Genomic DNA, 20,626 nt, shown 5'->3' with positions numbered 1-20,626 from the left:
ATATATATATATATTTTTTTTTTTTTTTTTTTTTTTTTTGGTTTTTGGGTTATACCCAGAGGTGCTCAGAATTATTCCTAGCTCTGCACTCAGAAATTGCTCCTGGTAAGCTTAGGGGGCCATATGGGATACAAGGGATCAAACCTGGGCCTGTCCCAGGTTGGCTGTGTGCAAGGCAAACACCCTACCACTGTGCTATTTCTCTGGCCCCTATTTTTAATATTTTGAAATGTATTTTTAATTTATACTTGATTTATAATGTGCTCTAAAGAGATGATTTTGTTGTGGGTGTAAAGTTTTAAAAGATTCCCACCCTGTCTGCACATAGGATGTTTCCTGTTCTATTCAAGCTAAGAAATTGCTGCTTTTAGCAAACTCCCTATAGCCATACTAATATAATGTACCTCTTAATGTCTTTGCTGTATCAACTTCCCTTGATGTAACTAGGGTGTGGTATACACCTTACAATATCCTTGCTGTACTATATAGTCCAAGGTCCCTGGTATACTTGAAGCCATGGTGTATATATGCCTCCAAAACACTAATGCACAATACTGAGCATGAGTTAGAGGATGACCTTGCAGAAACGTCCTATAAAATGACTTCTGAGACCACTACTCTGCCATTAATGTTTTCAGACACCCTTGCTATTTGGACTCGGCCCACAGGTGAATAAACCTCTTTTTTTGGTTTGTTTTGGTTTTTGGATCACACCAGACAGCGTTCAGGGTTACTACTGGCTCCATGCTCAGAAATTGCTCCCGGCAGGCTCAGGGGACCACATGGGATAATGGGATTTGAACCACTGACCTTCTGCATGCAAGGCAAATGCCCTACTTTCATGATATCTCTCCAGCCCCGAATAAACCTCCTTGCTCTCCTGCCATGAATTGTCTCCATGTGTTTGAATAAGAGAATACCTGTTACGGGGCCGGGCGGTGGCGCTGGAGGTAAGGTGCCTGCCTTACCTGCGCTAGCCTAGGAGACGGACCGCGGTTCGATCCCCCGGCGTCCCATATGGTCCCCCAAGCCAGGAGCGACTTCTGAGCGCATAGCCAGGAATAACCCCTGAGCGTTACCGGGTGTGGCCCAAAAACCAAAAAAAAAAAAAAAAAAAAAAAAAAAAAAAGAGAATACCTGTTACAACAATAGTACAGCAGATAAGGCATTTGTCATGTATGTGGCTGACCCAATGTAGTTCTGAAGTAGTTCCCCAAGCCACCAGAAGTGACACTTGAGTGAGGAGTAAACCTTAAGCATTGCTGGATGTGCTCCTCAAAAATAAGTTATTTACTTATTTTTGTTTGTCAGATCTGGGGAGGGTGAAAATACACAACTGAGAAAGTGCTTACTATGAGTATATACTTTTTGCAAAATTAAAGTTTCGAGGGGACTGTTGTTTAATAATATGGATATAATTGAGACCAGAGCAATAGAACAGCAGTAGGGCGTTTGCCTTGCACGGAGCTGACCCGGGACAGACCTAGGTTCGATTCCCAGGATTCCATATGGTCCCCTGAGCCTGCCAGGAGCAATTTCTGAGCACAGAGCCAGGAGTAAGCCCTGAGTGCTGCCGCTGCAAGCTGTGGCCCCAACAAATAAAACAAAAGGATATAACAGACATTACAAAATTGTATATTGAAAAATGGTTGAGAGATAATTTTGCAAAGTTTTGCAAAAAAGGAGGCCTAGGTTTGAAACCAGGACACTTGCAAGGAGCTATTTCCAAGCCCAGAGCTTCAGTAGCTCTCAAGCAGTGTCAGATATTCCCCCCATCACAAAATCAAGAGGTTTAAAGAAAACAAACAACTGGAAATAGCGGGGGGCTGGGTACATGGTTTAGTAGCAGAGCTCCTGTTTAGAATGTATGAGGTCCTTGATATGAGTTCCAGCACTGAAAAAAAAGTCTATCTTGATACTAGAACTGAGTATCAAATACATGTTCAGCAGTTATATTACTGCTTCCTACTTTTAAATAATTTCTTGTTCAGTTAAAAAATACTTCCTTTCACTGATCTTAACAGGTTTCCTTTATGGCTGGCAGCAACTATATAGTTAGTAGCTTCATTAACCAAAGTCTAAAAATATCAGAAACATTTTTTCTCTAATTTTTATTATACATTATTGTTCATAATATAGTCGTTTCAGGAATCAACTATTTTATTTTGTTTTGTTTTGTTTTGTTTTTTGGGCCACACCCAGTGACACTCAGGGGTTACTCCTGGCTATGTGCTCAGAAATCGCCCTTGACTTTGGGGAATCATATGGGATGCTAGGGATCGAACCGCTGTCCACCCTATGTCAGCCACGTGCAAGGCAAATGCCCTACCACTGTGCGATTGCTCTGACCCCCAAGGCATCAAATATTTAAACACCACTGTCCTCAATCTCCCATGCACCAGCATAGCCTGCCTCCAAGCAGACACAAAGAAATTTACTTCACACAGCTTGTTACAACACAAAAGCCAATGGGATTCTCAAAATTTAGATCACCAGATCCCTGAGGACCACCATAGTAATCCTTGACTGCAGAGTCAGGAGCAAGCCTTGTATATTGCTAGGTGTGGATAAAACCAAACAAATAAAAATGCGAGGGGCCAGATCGATAGCACAGTGGTAGGGCATTTGCCTTGCACGTGGTCAACAGAGGATGGACCTGGGTTCGATTCCCAGCATCCCCATATGGTACCCAGAGCTTGCCAGGAGTGATTTCTGAGCACAGAGCCAGGAGTAACCCCTGAGTGCCACCGGCTGTGCCCCCCCCCCAAAAAAAAGGGAGTAATAAGAATTTAAAGGGAGGGGCTTGAGAGACATGAATAAGGCATGGATAAGGAGCTTACCTTGCATGAAGGTGACCCAGGTTTGACTCCTGACACTCCACATGGTTCCCCGAGTTCTGCCAGGAGTGATCCCTGAGCCCAGAGCCAGGGTTAAGTCCAGAGAACTGCCGTTTCCCTCACCTCCTCTCCAAAAAGATTAAATAGAAAATCAAATACCAATCAGAGAAACAGGTAAGAGAGTTCTGGGAGAAATACTTTAAAGACTGAAAATATGTTTTTATATTAAAAGAAAAATTTAAGTTTTAAACAATGTTAAAAACGAGGTCATGTATATATTATGAACTTCCATTTTCCTGTAGAATGGAGCGAGTACTAACTGTAGGCAGCACAAGGCAGAGTAGAACTTGAAACTCTTGAAATATGAAACAGAACCAATTAATTCAATTACTAAATTGGAGCAATCAAGAAAAGACAAAAGTTTTGTCTAAGAAAAATAAAAGATAGTATAGTAATGATACCCAGAGACAGCAGAGATGTGGGCTGGAAGGACAGGCCCAAGATATGAAGCTTGCCACAAAGAGTGGTAGTAACTCTTTGTTAGTGCAGTCAGAGAAATAAGTATACTAACAAAGATCATGACAATGGTAATGAGTGAGAAAAATAGAATGCCTGTTCGAGGGCCCGGAGAGATAGCACAGCGGTGTTTGCCTTGCAAGCAGCCGATCCAGGACCAAAGGTGGTTGGTTCGAATCCCGGTGTCCCGTATGGTCCCCCGTGCCTGCCAGGAGCTATTTCTGAGCAGACAGCCAGGAGTAACCCCTGAGCACTGCCGGATGTGGCCCAAAAACCGAAAAAAAAAAAAAAAAAAAGAATGCCTGTTCGAATACAGGCAGGGTGTGGGTGAGGGAGGGGGCAGTGGTGGTGAGAAGGTTGCACTGGTGAAGGGGGTGTTCTTTTCAGTAACTGAAACCCAACTACAAACATGTTTGTAACACGGTGCTTAATGATATTATGGGAAAACATAAAATAAAACGATACATAAGATGTTTCATAACAAAAAGACAAGACTCGAAACAGTATGTAAAATTATTTTAATATCTTAATCAAGGTAAATCGAGCATTCCAGAAAAGCAGCATTACAGTGTGAATAGAAGACAACCCCTGCCAGGACTTGGCACTTGGCCTGTGTACAGCTGGAGGTAATAGGAGGCGCCTCGTCCAGGCTCAAATTTCAGAGCAGGCCCCTCAGTTTATCATAGGGTGCTGGTGGCTTTATCTGTGGAGAACTATTTGATTACTATGTCAGCCTGTATCAGATTAAGAGGAGCAAAATGAGAAAAAACAAAAATTTTGCTTTTTTTTTTTTGTTGTTGTTGCTTGTTTTTGGGTCACACCCGGTGATGCTCAGGGGTTCCTCCTGGCTCTGGCTCTGCTCAGAAATCACTCCTGGCAGGCTCGCTCGGGGGACCCTATGGGATGCCGGGATTCGAACCACCGACCTTCCGCATGCAGGCAAATGCCTTACCTCATGCTATCTCTCCGGGGCCCCCCCTTTTTTTCAGGTTCTGACAGCCTCCCCTCACCTATTTCCTGTCATCGATTCCACTTCACGTGGCCACCACCATCACCACCGGAGTTCTCCGCTACAACGAGCGACTAGCGGGCATCGGGGCAGGCAGTCCGTCCAGTCTTTCCGCCGCAACCGCCCTCCGACTTCTGCGCCCGGCCCGCGAGCGCCGCTCAGTTCTCGCCGGAAGAGACGAGATTTTGAGCGGGGACCTTTAACCCCACCCGCGGCCCCAGAGTCACGTGACGGGCGTTGACCTCTCCCCCGTTCCCCCCTCCCCCCCGCTTAGCGCGAAAGAACCTTCTGGCCTCTCATTGGCTCTCATTGGCCAGGCCAGGCCGGCGCGAGGGCCAGGCCGGAAGTCCCGCCCTCCCGCGCGCCGTCCCCGGCGGAAGCGCGTCACGGCCGTCGCCATTTTCCCCCTCGGCGGAAGTGCGTCAATCGCGTCGCCGTTGCCCTCGCCGGCGGATGTGTGTCGCCGCGTAGGTGACGCTGGGAAGTCCTCGCAGCCTTCGCCGCTGCCTTCTGGCCCGAGCAGTATGGAGGGAGAGAGGAAGAGCCCCAGCAAGCGATGGTATTTCACCCGAGAGCAGCTGGAGAACAGCCCGTCCCGACGCTTTGGTCTGGACCCGGATAAGGAGCTCAATTACCGCCAGCAGGCGGCCAATCTGCTCCAGGACATGGGACAACGTCTTTACGTGTATCCTTGCGGCCTAGGCCCGAGTCGAGACGCCCGGCCTCCGGCTCTGGCTGTCTGGGAAGAGTTGCAGTGGGAGGTGGCGGTGGGGGTCCCGCGGGAAATGCAGCGTTCACTTGCGAGGAAAGCCGGGAGCCATTAAGTTTCCCGCCCGCTTCCCCGCTGCCCCCGGCCTGCCGACCAGGTTATGCGATCTTTCCCGGCTTTGTGGCAACCCTCTCTTTCTGGCTCCGTTTCGAAATGTTCAGGCTACCTCTCGAGTCGAGTTTGGAACTTCAGCATCTCCGCTCCTCCAGAGCTCATTTGGCAGACGTTTTCCTGGCTGATGGTATCAAAGTCTCAAACTCTGCTCGCAATAATACCAGCGTCAAGTGGCAGCTAGCACTTGAATAATACCACTTGACGTTGGCATTATTGCGAGCAGAGTTTGAGACTTTCATACCCGAATGTCTCCATACTAATAATAATATTAATACCCTAGTTTGGTTAAAAATCGATACCTACCGCTCTTAGCTGTTTTCACGTGTTAAAGACTGGTTTTTATCGTCTGTACCAGGGAATGGTAACGCGTGTGGTTTCACACCCATCACAGGCCTTGGCGTTCAGATGTCCAAAGAAAAGCGACTGTTTTTAAAGAGTTCTACATATTCCAAGGAAGGAAGTTGAGATTTGTAGGGAGGTAGAGCTAGAGAATGTTTTTAACTGCATAAACATTTAACTGGAAGGAACTGGTAGTGTTCTTCAGTGTTAGAGCACTTGCATATTTGAGGCCCTGGGCTCTAACTTTCCGCAGCCTAAAATAAATATAAAAGATTTAAAAAATATTAGGGATTTAAGTTGTGAAGTTAATGTGTGTTCTTTTGCTGGTATTTTTGTTGTTTTATTTTGTTTTTGAAATTTTGGGGAGGCACACCTGGCACCGCTGATGGGTTTCTCCTGGTTCTGAGCTTAAAATTACTCCTGGCAGGCTCGGGGAACCAGATGGGTTACGAGGGATCAAATCTGTGGATTGAACCCGGGTCTGATCCTGGTCAGCAGCCTGCAAGTCAGATCTGCTGTGCTATCACTCCGACTCACTGTCCTGATATTTTAGAGATATCCCTCCTCCCTAAGTATTTTTGTCAGTTAGAAAATAAATTCATGGAGTCCGAAGCGGTGGCGCAAGCAGTAGGGTATTTGCCTTGCACGCGCTTACCTAGGACAGACCGCGGTTAGATCCCCCCTCCCCCCGCGTCTCATATAGTCCTCCACGCCAGGAGCGATTTATTTATTTTTTAATTTTTGTTTTTGGGTCACACCCGGCCAGCGCTCAGGGGTTACTCCTGGCTCTATGCTCAGAAATCGCTCCTGGCAGGCACAGGGGACCATATAGGATGCTGGGATTCGAACCACCGTCCTTCTGCATGAAAGGCAAATGCCTTACCTCCATGCTATCTCTCCGGCCCCACCAGGAGCGATTTCTGAGTGCATAGCCAGGAGTTACCCCTGAGCATCACCGGGTGAGGGTGGGTGGAAGGAAGAAAGGAAGGAGGGAGGGAGGAAGGGAAGGAGAAAATAAAATCATTTTGTAGCATAGGAAATTATTTTAAGTTCTTTCCATTCTGGGTGTGAAAAATTATTGTTACATGTGTGTTGCTGCTTCCAAAGTTTGTGCCTTGATGTGCTTACCCCAGAAGAGGTGTCCTCTTAATAGCTAGTAATGCTTGTTTCCTGGGTGTCTGGTCAGCCCTGAAGTCAAGGCTTTTTCTTGGAATTTATTTTTGGTTTTGGGCCACACCTGTCAGTTCTCAGAGGTTACTCCTGGCTCTGCATTTCTGGCAGTCTTGGCAAACCATATAGAATGCTGGGGATTGAACCAGGGTCAGCCAAGGGCAAGGAAACTTCTACCCACCATACTATTTGCTCTGGTCCTTTTTGTTAGAATTTTTGGTTTGTTACTTCTGTATCTTTCCCCCTAAGACTGCCTGATTGCTATATATGCTTTCCTTCATCTTCTGAGCCTTTATACATTTAAAACTTTCCTTTATAATAAATGAACATAAAACCATTTCATAGTGTTTATTGCAGTTGAACATATGAGAAAAATTTGGTTGCCAAGAGAAATAAGATAAAAGTTAATGCTGATGAAACTTGAGAGAGACAAATCAAGTGACCAGAATAAGGATGAAATTGTATATCATATGAGGAGATATACTGACCTAATGAATCACTAATGCTGTAGACAAGTGATAGGAAGGTTTTCATCTTTTATAGTTTTATTTTCTATTTTTTTCCACGCAGTTTATACATGCACCTTGATACTGTCACTGTTTTAATAGTTTAGTGGAATCGCTTTTTTTTTTTGTTTTTGGGTCACACCCAGCAGTGCTCAGGGGTTATTCCTGGCTTCAGGCTCAGAAATTGCTCCTGGCAGGCACGGGGGACCATATGGGGCGCCGGGATTCGAACCGATGATCTCCTGCATGAAAGGCAAACGCCTTACCTCCATGCTATCTCTCCGGCCCCAGAATCGACTTCTTTAATTCAAAGAGAGATAAGTATGATTTACATTTAAGATCTTCTATATGCATGGTCTTTTGGGAAGGTTATATAAAAGTGATATTTTTGGAAATAAAGCTGTTTACCTGTTTGAGGGCCTTAACTTGAACATTTCAGGTCACAATTAACTATCAATACTGCTATAGTATATATGCATCGATTCTACATGATTCAGTCCTTTACACAGTTTAATCGAATCGTAAGTATAATATTTTTGTATGTTGTAATTATTTTGTGATTGATTTCAATTTATTTCTTGAGTTAGGTGCAGTTTGGGCCACACCTGATACTACTCGGGATCATTCTGTGGTGTCAGGGATCCAACCAGGGTCAGCTGTATTCAAGGCTTATCTGCTGTAGTATTTCTCTGGACTTCAAGCCCACCAATTTCTTGAATTTGATTGTTTTCATTGTATCATTTAGCTTTTTGAAATCTTGCCTTCCAGTTTTTCTGTGAAGTTTCTAGTTTGGTAAATTAAATACAAAGTTAGAGTAGATGGATGGATTGCCTAGTAAATAGATACTGAGCACTAATATTTAACATTTGGGTTTAACTCAACATTTGGGTTGGAACAGTGAGTGGAAAAACTGCTTTGAGGGTAATTTGTTTTGGGGCCACATCTGGCTGCACTCAAGGGTTACTTTTGGCTCTGTGCTCAGAACCGCTCTTGATAGGAAAATAGGCTTTTGAGAATTCTTTTATTATTTTTTTGTTTGTTTGTTGGGTTTTGCTTTTTTTGGATCATACCTGGCAGTACTCAGGGGTTACTCCTGGCTCTGCCCTCAGAAATCACTCCTGGCAGGTTCAGGGGACATATGGAATGCCAGGATCGAACTGGGGTCTGTCCTGGGTCATCTGCATGCAAGGCAAATAAATGTCCTACCGCTGTGCTATCGCTTCGGCTCATGAGAACCCTTTTTTTTTTTTTTTGTGGTTTTTGGGTCACACCCGGCAGTGCTCAGGGGTACTCCTGGCTCCATGCTCAGAAATTGCTCCTGGCAGGCACGGGGGACCATATGGGACGCTGGGATTCGAACCGATGACCTCTTGCATGAAAGGCAAACGCCTTACCTCCATGCTATCTCTCCAGCCCCCATGAGAACCCTTTTAAAGGTTTTCAGTGTTCAGGGATTACTTCCAGTGATGCTTGGGGAACAATGCAAAGTATTAGTAAGCATGCCATGCGCGTGCTCCAAACCTTTAATAAAATTAATATTTTGAGGGGGCGCCACACCTGGTTATTCTCAGGATTTATTCCTACTTCTGTCCTTAGGTGTCACTCCTGATTTTACTTATCCATATGCAGTGCTGGGAATTATATTGGGCTTGGCTGTGTGCAAGACAAGTTCCTAAACCCCTGTACTTTCTGGTCTCTAAAATGAACTTTTTAGCTGGAGGGGCACATGCCTGACAGTACTGGGGTTTTACTCCTGGCTCTGTTCAGGGATCACTCCTGATGGGCTTGGAGTACTGGGAATTCAACCCAATCGGATGTGTGCAAAGGCAAGTATCCTACACGCTGTACAATCACTTCGGCCCCATAAAATGAACTTTTTAACATGGTCTGTTATTTTCTTTTTGTCCTATTTGGGTTAGTTTTTCAATTTTTTTCTTTGTAAATTTAAAAACATTTGGGCCTTGTACCTCCTTGGGCCTATGCACATGGTGTCCACATGCACATATCACCAAATATTTCCCCTCTTGAGATGTGTACTTTATTTATTTATTTATTTATTTTTGGTTTTTTGGGTCACACCCGGCAGCGCTCAAGGTCACTCCTGGCTTCACGCTCAGAAATCACTCCTGGCAGGCTCTGGGGACCATATGGGATGCCAGGATTCGAACCGATGACCTTCTTTTTTTTTTTTTTTTTTTTTTTTTTTTGGTTTTTGGGCCACACCCGGTAACGCTCAGGGGTTACTCCTGGCTATGCGCTCAGAAGTTGCTCCTGGCTTGGGGGACCATATGGGACACCGGGGGATCGAACCGCGGTCCGTCCAAGGCTACCGCAGGCAAGGCAGGCGCACCTTACCTTTAGCGCCACCGCCCGGCCCCACCGATGACCTTCTGCATGAAAGGCAAATACCTTACCTCCATGCTATTTTTCTGGCCCCTGAGATGTGTACTTTTTACTTTCTTTTTGGGGAGGAGTTTAATGTGGCCCACATCTGGCAGTAGTCACAAGTTACTCCTGGTTCTGCACTCAGGAATCACTCCTAGCGATGCTAAGGGGGAAAATGTGGAATATCAGGACAGAACTCAGTTCTTACACGTGCAAGGCACTCTATCCTGTGCTATCTCTCCAGCCCATATTTTCCTACTTCATGCTGGGTGTGTACTGAGGTCTCTACCTTTGAGGAGTAGTTTGCATTCTCTTCTAAACATGCAGTAGTATCTTCCCCTTTCTCAGTACCTCCTAATAAAAAAAATTGAGGGGGCACACCCAGTGACACTCAGGGGTTTACTACTGGCTCTGTCCTCAGAAATCGCTCCTGGCAGACTAGGGGGACCATATGGGACTCCGGGGAATCAAACCTCTGTCCATCCTAGGTCAGCCACGTGCAAGGCAAATACCCTACTGCTGTGTCTCTGCTCTGGCCCCATAAAAACCTACTTTTCTTTTAAAAAATTTGGGTGAGTTTGGGAACTACGTCCAACAGTGCTCAGGAGTGACTCCTGTTTGTACCTGGAACCACTTGTGGTATCTGGCATTGAAACCTACGTCCACCAGTGCTCAAGAGTGACTCCTGTTTTTACCTGGGACCATATCTGGCATGAAACCAGGGTCATGACTCACATGCAAGACAAGTGCCTTTTTGTATTACCTCTTTGGACCTCTAAATAATTAGACTCTACCTTATTTTTCTAAAATCTGTAGTTAGGGGCCGGAGAGATAGCATGGAGGTAAGGAGTTTGCCTTGCATGCAGAAGGACGGTGGTTCGAATCCCGCCATCCCATATGGTCCCCTGAGCCTGCCGGGGGCGATTTCTGAGCGTAGAGCCAGGAGTGACCCCAAAACAAACAAATAAATAAAACCTGTAGTTAAAAGCAGACCTGATTTTTAAAAATTGTGTCATGGGGATGGAGAGATAGCACAGCAGGAGGGTGTTTGCCGTTCTTGGTGTTTGCCTTGCAAGCACCTGATCCAGGATGGACAGTGGTTTGAATCCTGGCATTCTATATAGTCCCCTGAGCCCGCCAGGAGTGATTTCTGAACACAGAGCCAGGAGTAACCTCTGGGGCCAAAGCGGTGGTGCAAGCCGTAGGGTGTTTGCCTTGCACGCACTAACCTAGGACAGACCGAGGTTTGATCCCCAGCTTCCCATATGGTCCCCCAAGCCAGGAGCGATTTCTGAGTGCATAGCCAGGAGTAACCCCTGAACATTGCTGAGTGTGGTCCCCCCAAATTGTATGTATGTCAAAATTAGCTTTTTTTTAGGGGGTTGTGGTCACACCTGGCGGCATTTGGGTTATTCTTGGCTCTGTGCTTAGAAATCACTCCTGGCAGGCTCTGGGACCATACAGGATGCAAGGGATGGAATCCAAATTGGTCCTGGGTCCACCGCATGCATGGCAAACGCCCTATCACTGTGCTAATGCTCCAGCCCCTTAAATTAGCACTTTTAATGTCCAGGTATGTTTCCTCTAGATCTTTTTGGCTTCTTCTAAAGTCAAGGATTAGTATATGAAGCAACAGTTAGGAAGAAAATTATCACTATGAATTAGATTGTGGAGAAAAGTCTGTTCTATGATACATCTAATAGATAGTTGTAGTAATATAAATAATATTCAAATTCTGGTAAATTCCTGTATAATAGATTTTTTTGGTGTGGGTTTTTGGGCCACACCCAGTGACACTCAGGGGTTACTCCTGGCTCTGAGATCAGAAATCGCTCCTGGCTAGGGGACCATATTGGAAACTGGGGAATCTAACAATGGTTCATCCTATGTCAGACGCGTGCAAGGCAAAGCGCTCTACCGCTGCACCACCACTCTGGCCCTACAATAGATATTTTAATTCTGTTTCACATAGAATTATTTTGGGGCCACACCTGGTAATGCTTAAGGCTCTTGGCTCTGGGCTCGGGGTCACTCCTGGAGACCATATGTGGTGTGGGGAATTGAACATGCTTTTGCTTTGTTAAGACAAGCATTCTTTTAGCTATATCTTTGACTCCTAAGCTAGTTTTTCTATATGTTGCTTGAATTTCCTCTCATCCCAAATACCTTTTATAAAGATATAAACTATCAGAAATGGTTCTATACTTTGGGGGCTGGAGCAATAGTACAGCAAGGAGAGTGCTTGCCTTGCACATGGCTGACCCAGGTTTGATCCCCAGTATCTCATAATGCCTCCAACCTTGTCTGGAGTAATTTCTGAGCACATAGCCAGGATTAACCCCTGAACACTGCCTGAAGTTACCCAAAAATTAACAAGAGGGTTTCTGTACTTTTAATTCCCTATTTTTGGAGCTGTAGCTCCTCCATATGTAAGTTTATTTGAGATAATTCAGGTATAATGTTAATTTGGTTTTGGGGCCACACCCTGCAGTACTCTGGTTATTCTTGGCTTTGAGCTCGGGAATTTCTCCTGGTGGTGTATGGGGGACTATATGGGAGCTGGGAACTAATTTCACTTGGCTGCATGTAAGGCAAGCACTTGACCCATATAATACCGTTTGGGTCTATGCCTAGGTTTTTTTTGTTTTGTTTTGTTTTTAGTTTTGGGGTTATACCTTGCGCTTGGGTTAATCCTGGCTAATTGCTCTTGGCAGGCTTGGTGGACCCTATGGAATGCCTGGGTCAGCTGTGTGCAAGGCAAACACCCTGCCGCTGTGCTATTCTCTCTGACTTCCTTTGGTTAGGTTTTGTTTTGTTTTGTTTTTTTTTTTTTTGGGGGGGGGCCACACTCGTTTTGACGCTCAGGGTTTACTCCTGGCTATGCGCTCAGAAATCACCCCTGGCTTGGGAGGACCATATGGGACTCGGGGGACTAACTGTGGTCTGTCCTAGGCTAGAGCTTGCCTTACCTCTAACAGGGGTCTCAAACTCAATTTACCTGGGGATTGCAGGAGGCAGTCGGGGTGATCCTTGAGTGCAAAGTCAGTAGTAAGCCTTGAACATTGGGGGGTGTGACCCAAACAACTTAAACAAAACAAAAAAAGATTCCTCTAGGGCAGGAGGGCGTTTGAGACCCCTGCCTAGCACCACTTCCCCAGCCCCATCCTTTTGCCTAGTTTTTAAGGAGTATTGAAGGATTACTTTTTGGAAATGGAATAAATTGATAGGAAACTTTATTTATTATTTTTGGGTTTTGGGGCCATACCCAGTGAAGCTCAGGGGTTACTCCTGGCTTTGCACTCAGAAATCACTCCTGGCTCAGGGGACCATATGGGATGCCAGGGATCGAACCCAGCTCTGTCCTGGGTCAGCCACATGCAAGGCAAACACCCTAATGCTGTGTCATCACTCCGGCCCCAGGAAACTTTATTTAAATGTAGTAAAAAAATTATAAAGAAGTTGAAGCAAGAGAAGGACTTGGTTTGAGATGGGTTTTTCATTTTAGATTTTGAAACAGACAAATGATAACTACAGTTTATTTGTTCTCCATACAGTCTGTAGCCCCAGCAGCCTTATTTCTAGCAGCTAAAGTAGAAGAACAGCCCAAAAAACTGGAACATGTCATCAAGGTCGCCCATGCTTGTCTCCATCCACAGGAATCACTTCCTGATACCAGGAGTGAAGTAAGTGGTTTAATTATACTTAGTGGGGTTTTCCTGGTTTAGATCATTACTGATGTTGTGAACTTGTTCTGAGGAAGGGTTATTAGATGGCCATTTAGGTTTTTTTTTTCCCTTAAAATAACATCGCACTCATTTTGCGGGGAGCACACCCAGTGATACTTAGGGGTTATTCCTAGCACTGTGCTCAGAGATCATTCCTGGCAGTGATCAGGGACCATATGGGATGCCAAGGATCAAATTCAGGTTGGCTGCATGCAAGGCAAGCACCCTACCTGCTATGGAACTGCTCTGGCCCCATCTTTTCACTTTTGTTTGTTTTTGGGCCACACCCACTGATGCTCAAGGGTTACTTCTGGCTATTTGCTCAAAAATCGCTCCTGGCTTGGGGGACCGTGTGGGACAATACAATCACTTAGTGGTTGTATCAAACTGTGGTTCGTTCTAAGTCAGTATGTGCAAGGCAAACGTCCTACTGCTTGTGCCACTGCTCTGTCCCACCCCCCATCTTTTTATTTTTTTATTTATTTTATTTATTTATTTTTTTTTGTGGTTTTTGGGTCACACCCGGCAGTGCTCGGGTTTTTCCTGGCTCTGTGCTCAGAAATCGCTCCTGGCAGGCACGGGGGACCATATGGGACGCTGGGATTCCAACCGATGACCTTCTGCATGAAAGGTAAACACCTTACCTTCATGCTATCTCTCTGGCCCTTCCCCCCCATCTTTTTACTTTTTAAGAAAGTAAAAAAAGGGCCCGGAGAGATAGCACAGCGGCGTTTGCCTTGCAAGCAGCCGATCCAGGACCAAAGGTGGTTGGTTCGAATCCCGGTGTCCCATATGGTCCCCCGTGCCTGCCAGGAGTTATTTCTGAGCAGACAGCCAGGAGTAATCCCTGAGCACCGCCGGGTGTGGCCCAAAAACCAAAAAAAAAAAAGAAAGAAAGTAAAAAAAGTTTTATTTGCTCATTTTTAAAGAATACAAATGCTTAAAATATGTAAGGAGGTTGGACTATGGCTCAGGTAGAGCATTAATCTTGCATGTGTAAGATACTGGGTTTGATTTCTTGCATCACAATTTGAAAGGAAGTGATTTGAAGTAGATGTTAAAGCTCTGTGGTGTAACTTGTCTCCCCTTCTCAACATGGTATCGAAAGTATACTGATTACAGTTCCAGCACATTCTTCTAGATCCTTGTTTTATGCATATGCATGTATTTATGCCTTTTTGTTTTGTTTTTCGGTCACAGCCTGCAGTGCTCAGGGGTCACTCTTGGCTCTGCGCTCAGAAATCGCTCCTGGCAGGCATGGGGGACCATATGGGATGCTGGGATTCGAACCACTGTTAGCCCTGGATTGGCTGCGTGAAAGGCAAACACCCTACCGCTGTGCTATCTCTCCAGTCTCATTCATGCCTTTTTTTTTCTTTTTATTCTTCTGTAAATTGCATTAAGAAGGGAAGTTAGGGCTGGAGCATATGCAGGATCCACAGGTTTGATTGCTGTGGTACCTGAACAGTCCTTGGGCAGAAAGCCACTAGTAATCCCCCAACCCTCCAGCACCTTCTTTAGTGACCCAAACATTGTCACATCTTCTATCACCTACTCACTCTATAAAAAAAAAGAAAAAGAGAAGAATTCTCCTGTCTTTAGACCTTACCCATAAAGGTCAGATTAGATTTAAGTGCATGGAGAAACATTGTATATTTCTGTTACAACAGATCCATGAGTCACCTTTCACCAAATATCTTCTGATAAAATTGGGGAAAGTGGGGAACAGGAGTGAAGTGCAGCATGTGAGTGTGGGCCTTGAATGCAGCTAACCCGAATTCTATTCCTGGCATCCCATATTGAGCTGCCAGGAGTGATCTTTGAGTGCAGAGCTAAGTATAAGCTCTAACCACCATCAGGTATGGCCCGAAAACAAAACAACACAGGATACACCAAAAATGTTAACATTTTTGGGCAAAGTGGTTATTGTGTGTGTTTTTTGGTTGTTTTGTTTTTTTTTTTTTTCGGGCCACACACATTTGATGCTCAGGGGTTACTCCTGGCTAAGCCCTCAGAAATTGCCCATGGCTTGGCGGGGGGGACCATATGGGACACCGGGGGATTGAACCGTGGTCCTTCCTTGGCTAGCGCTTGCAAGGTAGACACCTTACCTCTAGCGCCACCTCGCCAGCCCCATTTTGTTTGTTTTTTAATATAATTTCTTAAATTTTTTTGGGGGGGGGGTTTGGGTCACACCCAGCAGCGCTCAGGGATTACTCCTGGCTCTGCGCTCAGAAATGGCCCCTGGCAGGCACGGGGGACCATATGGGACTCCGGATTGGAACCACCATCCTTCTGCTTGGAAGGCAGACGTCTTACCTCCAGGCTATCTCTCCAGCCCCATAATTTCTTAAATTTAGGCACCATAATTTTCAGAGCTGATGGCAGCATTATTTGAGCTCCAAACCCACCAATTAGTGGTTGTATCCTCCATCAAGAAAGTTTTTCCTTTGGGGTTGGAGGATAGAGTGTATTTTTTTTTTGTTTGTTTTGCTATTAGTCCCTAATTATGTAAATCGGGTATTTTGCATAACACTGTTTTCACTTTTTCTTTGGCTGCTCTCCTTTGCATTGAAAAGTTAGTGTTCTTGGGCCAGAGCAATAGCACAGCAATAAGGTGCTTGCCTTGTATGCAGCCAACCCTGGATGGACCCCAATTTGATTCCAGGCATCCCATACGGTTCCTGGAGCCTGCCAGGAGCAATTTCTGAGCGTAGAGCCAGGAGTAAGCCCTGAGCGCCACCGGGTATGGGCAAAAACAAACAAAAATCAGACTTTACAAGTTACATTTAATAATTGACTTATTTAATCCATAAAATTAAAATTATTAGACCGGAGCAATAGCACAATGAGTAAGGAGTTTGCCTTGCATGCATTAGACCTAGTTGTTTTGTTTTTTGGGTCACACTCGGCAGTGCTCAGGGTTTACTCCTTGTTCTGTGCTTGGAAATCGATCCTGGCAGACTTGGGGGACCATATGGGATGCCTGGGATTGAACCCGGGTTTGTCGGGTCCGTACTGGGTTGGCCACGTGCAAGGCAAGCGCCCTACTGCTGTTCTATTGCTTCAGCCCCTTGACCTAGGTTTAATCCCTGGTATCCCATTTGGATTTATGAACCTGCCAGGAGTAATTCCTGAGTGCAGAGTTGGAAGTAGTAACCCTTGAGCTCCACCAGGCATGGCCTCCAAACAAAAATCAAGCAAATACATTTTTTTTCTTGGTTTTGGGCCACATCCAGTAACACTCAGGGTTTATTACTGGCTATGCACTCAGAAATCACTCCTGGCTTGGGGAACCAGATGGGATGCCTGGGATTGAATCCAGGTCCGTCCTGGTCAGCTGCGTGCAAGGCAAACGCCCTACTGCTGTGCTATCACTCCAGCCCCAACAAATAAAAATTTTAAATGATTAAATGTTGTTAATGTCATTTTTCATTATTTTAAAATGAAGACTTTAAAAATCCAATGTGTACTCTAAATTTATAGCACATTTCAATTTGGATAAGGTACATTTTAATTGTTCATAGCTATATGTTGATTGTAGCTATAGTAGTGTTTCCTAGAGTGGGCAATACTGACACCATACCTCCCCACTCCCACCCCAAAGGAATGCTGGAAACAATGGATGGGGTTGGGGATTGTAGCTTTGTGCAGTTTGGGGTTAGGTGCTATTTGTTTGATATGATAAGGAAGATTGTGGGGAGAGGCTTTATGATTTCCCAACATCCTCTTTCCTGCAAGGGGACAGAAGGCCTAAGAAGTGTGGGACCCTCTGAGTTACATTGTTGACTAATCCAAGTCAGAGAATTTTGCAATTTTGCTGTTTCCATTTCTTTTGGACTTTTCCTCTTGGTTTCTTTCTTTTATTTTGTCTGCCACACTGTTCAACCTCAGGAGTTACGCCTGGAGTCTGCACTCGGGAAACAATATTGATAGTGCTTGGGACCATATAGGATGGTGGGGATCAAACCCAAGTTGGCCACATGTAAGGCTTTAAATTCTGTTTATATCTCTCTGACCCTCTGGACTCTTCTGTTTAAAAAAAATCTTGGGCCGGAGAGCTAGCATGGAGGTAGGGTGTTTGCCTTGCATGCAGAAGGACGGTGGTTCAAATCCCTGCATTCCATATGGTCCCCCGAGCCTGCCAGGAGCAATTTCTGAGCATAGAGCCGAGTGTAACCCCTGAGTGCTACTGGGTGTGATAAAAAACTACAACAACAACAACAAAAACTTAACATTGCAGGATGGGGGGATGTTTGAAAAGGACTAGTCCTTAGTACAGATACTTTGTAGTTCTCTTAAAAGCTTTTGGGGAAAATGTATTTTTAGGGGGCTGGAGAGATATATAATATAGGGTGGTTAGTTGCTTGCCTTGTTCACAGCCACCTTGGCTTCAGTCCCTGGCAATCATTGTCCTCTCAGCCTGCCAAGGGAGATCCTTGAGTGCAGAGCCAGGAGTAAAACCTATGGATCTCAAAAACCAAAACCTATATTTTTAGTTTGTATCATTAAACTTTAAAGTCTGAAATAGCAGTCTGGTGCTTTTCTGTTTCCATTTGTAACATTGTTTGTTTGACTAGGAATGACTCTATAGTGCATTTGCTATCTTACGCTTTAATTTTGCCTTTGGTTTCCTTGGGAAGGGTTATTAGATTGTTTATAACTTTTTATATTGTGCCTTCTGGATTATTAATATGTCTTCTTATCTACAGGCTTACCTACAACAAGTTCAAGATCTGGTGATATTAGAAAGCATAATTCTGCAGACTTTAGGTATGCTAAATATTCTAGAAAAAGATTTTTTTGTTTTTGTTTTTGGCCCACACCCAACGACACCCATGGATTATCCTGACTCTGCACTCAGAAATTATTCCTGGCGGGCTGAGGGGACTGTATGAGATGCCAGGAATCAAACACGACTCAGCCATGTGCAGAGTAAACATCCTACGTGTTGCGCTATCGCTCTTGCCCCTAGGAAAAATATGTTTAATGTGTGTAATGGAATGATCTGGTTTTAACTAAATAATCCTCCCCCTTTCCTTTGTTTTTATTATGATAACTAGGGTCATACACTCTTGGTCATGGTATACCAGAGATCACACACTTGGTTGTAACACTAGGCATCATGAATGGCAATGGCAGTGCCTCTGGGATTGTCTTCATAGGCTACCCTATGAAGGCACCCTACCACTGAGTAATCCCTGAGCCCTGATATAATTTTTAAAATGTGTGAAGCAGAAAAGAGAAAATTTCTTGGGAAGATTTTTGTGGGAGGTAAAGTACTCAGTTTAATATGGTACTATAATATATAGAAAGAATTTAGGCATAGCTGACCATTAAATAGCAGTAAAGGTTTGGATTGTTTTTTATCTTACATTCTAAGGTTCTTGATTTGCTTTTCAATTTGACAGTTTTAAACCTGATAGGAGTGTAAATAAAGTAACTCTTAATGTGTTTTGTTTTGTTCTGTTTTGTTGTAGTCTTTGGCTAAAATCCTGGTGGTGCTAGAGGGACCTGAGTCTTCTAGTAATATCACTGGCAGTGCGGTGGGGGACCCATGTGGTCTTGGGAATGAAACCCATGGCTCCTACATGCTTACATGTGCTTATCCCTTTAAGCTCCAACCCTCCATGTATTACTATAGTCTAATTCAATTACAGTATTTGTTCTTAAAAATAGGTAATTAGGAGATAGTAGAGCCTGCCTGGAACTTTTTCAGCCAGGTTTCAATCCCCAGAACTCCAGATTATTTCCCCAGCTGTGGTAGGAATGATCTGTGAGCTGGGAATAAATCATAAGCACTGCTGGGTGTGACTCCAAAATAGAAACACAAAAAGTTGGTGTTTAAAACAGCTGTGTGGAGGTGAAAAAATTTATGCTATGACATTTTTTTAAGGGACCGTAGTGATCCTTTAGTAGTTATTTTTATCAGAGACTGCATTTAGAAGTTTTTTTTTTTTTTTTTTGGGTTTTTGGGCCACACCCGGTGATGCTCAGGGGTTACTCCTGGCTATGCGCTCAGAAGTTGCTCCTGGCTTGGGGGACCATATGGGACGCCGGGGGATCGAACCGCGGTCCGTCCGAGGCTAGCGCAGGCAAGGCAGGCACCTTACCATTAGCGCCACCGCCCGGCCCGCATTTAGAAGTTTAACAAGTATGGAAAATAATTTTTCTCCTAGTTCCTTGGCTTTCATTTCTTTTCTAGGTTGAAGAGTATTTCCACAAGTTTTGTTGGAAAGTTATTGGTACAAGTACATTTTATTGCATACTTGTTCCTAAAATTATTTCTGAAGTTAACTTCTGATAATTAACTTTTTACTTAAATTCAAGTTAGCCAATGATATTCTTCTGGCAGAATATATTTTTACTAATGTTTTATATGTAGAAACATGTTAGATCTAATTTACAAGTATTAGTTATCCTTTTAAAATAATTACATAATATAACTTGGCTGGGTGGCTCACACCTGGCTGTGCTCAGGGGTTACTTCTGGCTCTGCATTCAGGAATTGTTCCTGGCAGTGCTTGAGGGACCACGTGGTATGCTGAGGACTGAACCTAGGTCAGTCATGTGCAAGACAGATGCCCTGCCCTCTGTGTTATCACTCTGGTCCCTACACTGTTAATTTTAATTTTGGTGATGATCATTTGGTATAGGTCGGATCAAATTATCAATACTGCAGTTAAGGGGTAGGGACGAGGGACACTTGGGACATTGGTGATGGGAATTTTTTTAATTGAAAAAAATAAAACTGGGGGTTGGAGAGATATCACAGCGGTGTTTGCCTTGCAAGCAGCCGACCCAGGACCTAAGGTGGTTGGTTCGAATCCCGGCATCCCATATGGTCCCTTGTGCCTGCCAGAAGCTATTTCTGAGCAGATAGTCAGGAATAACCCCTGAGCCCCACTGGGTGTGACCCAAAAGCAAAAAAAAAAAAAAAAAAAAGAAAGAAAGAAAGAAAAAAAAAGAAATGTAATAAACTAGGGGAAAGAGGAGATAGACTGATTTTGAGATGTTCTAAGTTTAAGTTTTAGAAAATAATCATTTGGGCTGGAGAGAAAGCTCAAAGGACTGGGATGTTTGGGTTTTTTTGTTTGCTGGTTGGTTTTTTAAAAAAAATCTTTGGGCCACTCTGCAGCTCTTTGGTTACTCCTGGCTTTGTGCTCAGAAATCATTCCTGACAGGCTCAGGGATCAGACACCAGAGATTTAACCCAGCTCAAACACGTGCGACGCAAATGCCCTTCCCACTGTGTA

General features: G+C 44.5%; 2 protein-coding genes across 3 annotated transcripts in view; one reads left to right on the top strand and one right to left on the bottom strand.

Moving 5' to 3' along the window:
• TEX49 (testis expressed 49) overlaps nt 1-20,626 on the bottom strand; it is a 104,264-nt gene that overhangs the window by 40,578 nt on the left and 43,060 nt on the right. The window contains exon 1 of one of the 2 annotated variants that reach the window (XM_049783625.1): nt 2,841-2,919. The exons of the other annotated variant lie outside the window; for it this stretch is intronic. Within the exon in view, the coding sequence (XP_049639582.1) occupies nt 2,841-2,883 (43 nt within the window). The 5' untranslated portion in view covers nt 2,884-2,919. Of the gene's footprint in view, nt 1-2,840; nt 2,920-20,626 lie in introns of those variants that run through there. 2 annotated transcript variants of the gene reach the window in all.
• CCNT1 (cyclin T1) overlaps nt 4,801-20,626 on the top strand; it is a 32,132-nt gene continuing 16,306 nt past the window's right edge. Inside the window, exons 1-4 of the mRNA XM_049783381.1 lie at nt 4,801-5,047; nt 7,700-7,781; nt 13,200-13,328; nt 18,083-18,143. Coding sequence (XP_049639338.1) covers nt 4,887-5,047; nt 7,700-7,781; nt 13,200-13,328; nt 18,083-18,143 — 433 coding nt within the window. The 5' untranslated portion in view covers nt 4,801-4,886. The remainder of the gene's footprint in view (nt 5,048-7,699; nt 7,782-13,199; nt 13,329-18,082; nt 18,144-20,626) is intronic.

Source organism: Suncus etruscus, chromosome 11, assembly GCF_024139225.1.
Source record: "Suncus etruscus isolate mSunEtr1 chromosome 11, mSunEtr1.pri.cur, whole genome shotgun sequence".
NCBI classification, from domain to species: domain Eukaryota; kingdom Metazoa; phylum Chordata; class Mammalia; order Eulipotyphla; family Soricidae; genus Suncus; species Suncus etruscus.
The sequence above is the reverse complement of the archived record's forward strand: the minus strand, read 5'-3'. Positions and strand labels throughout refer to the sequence as shown.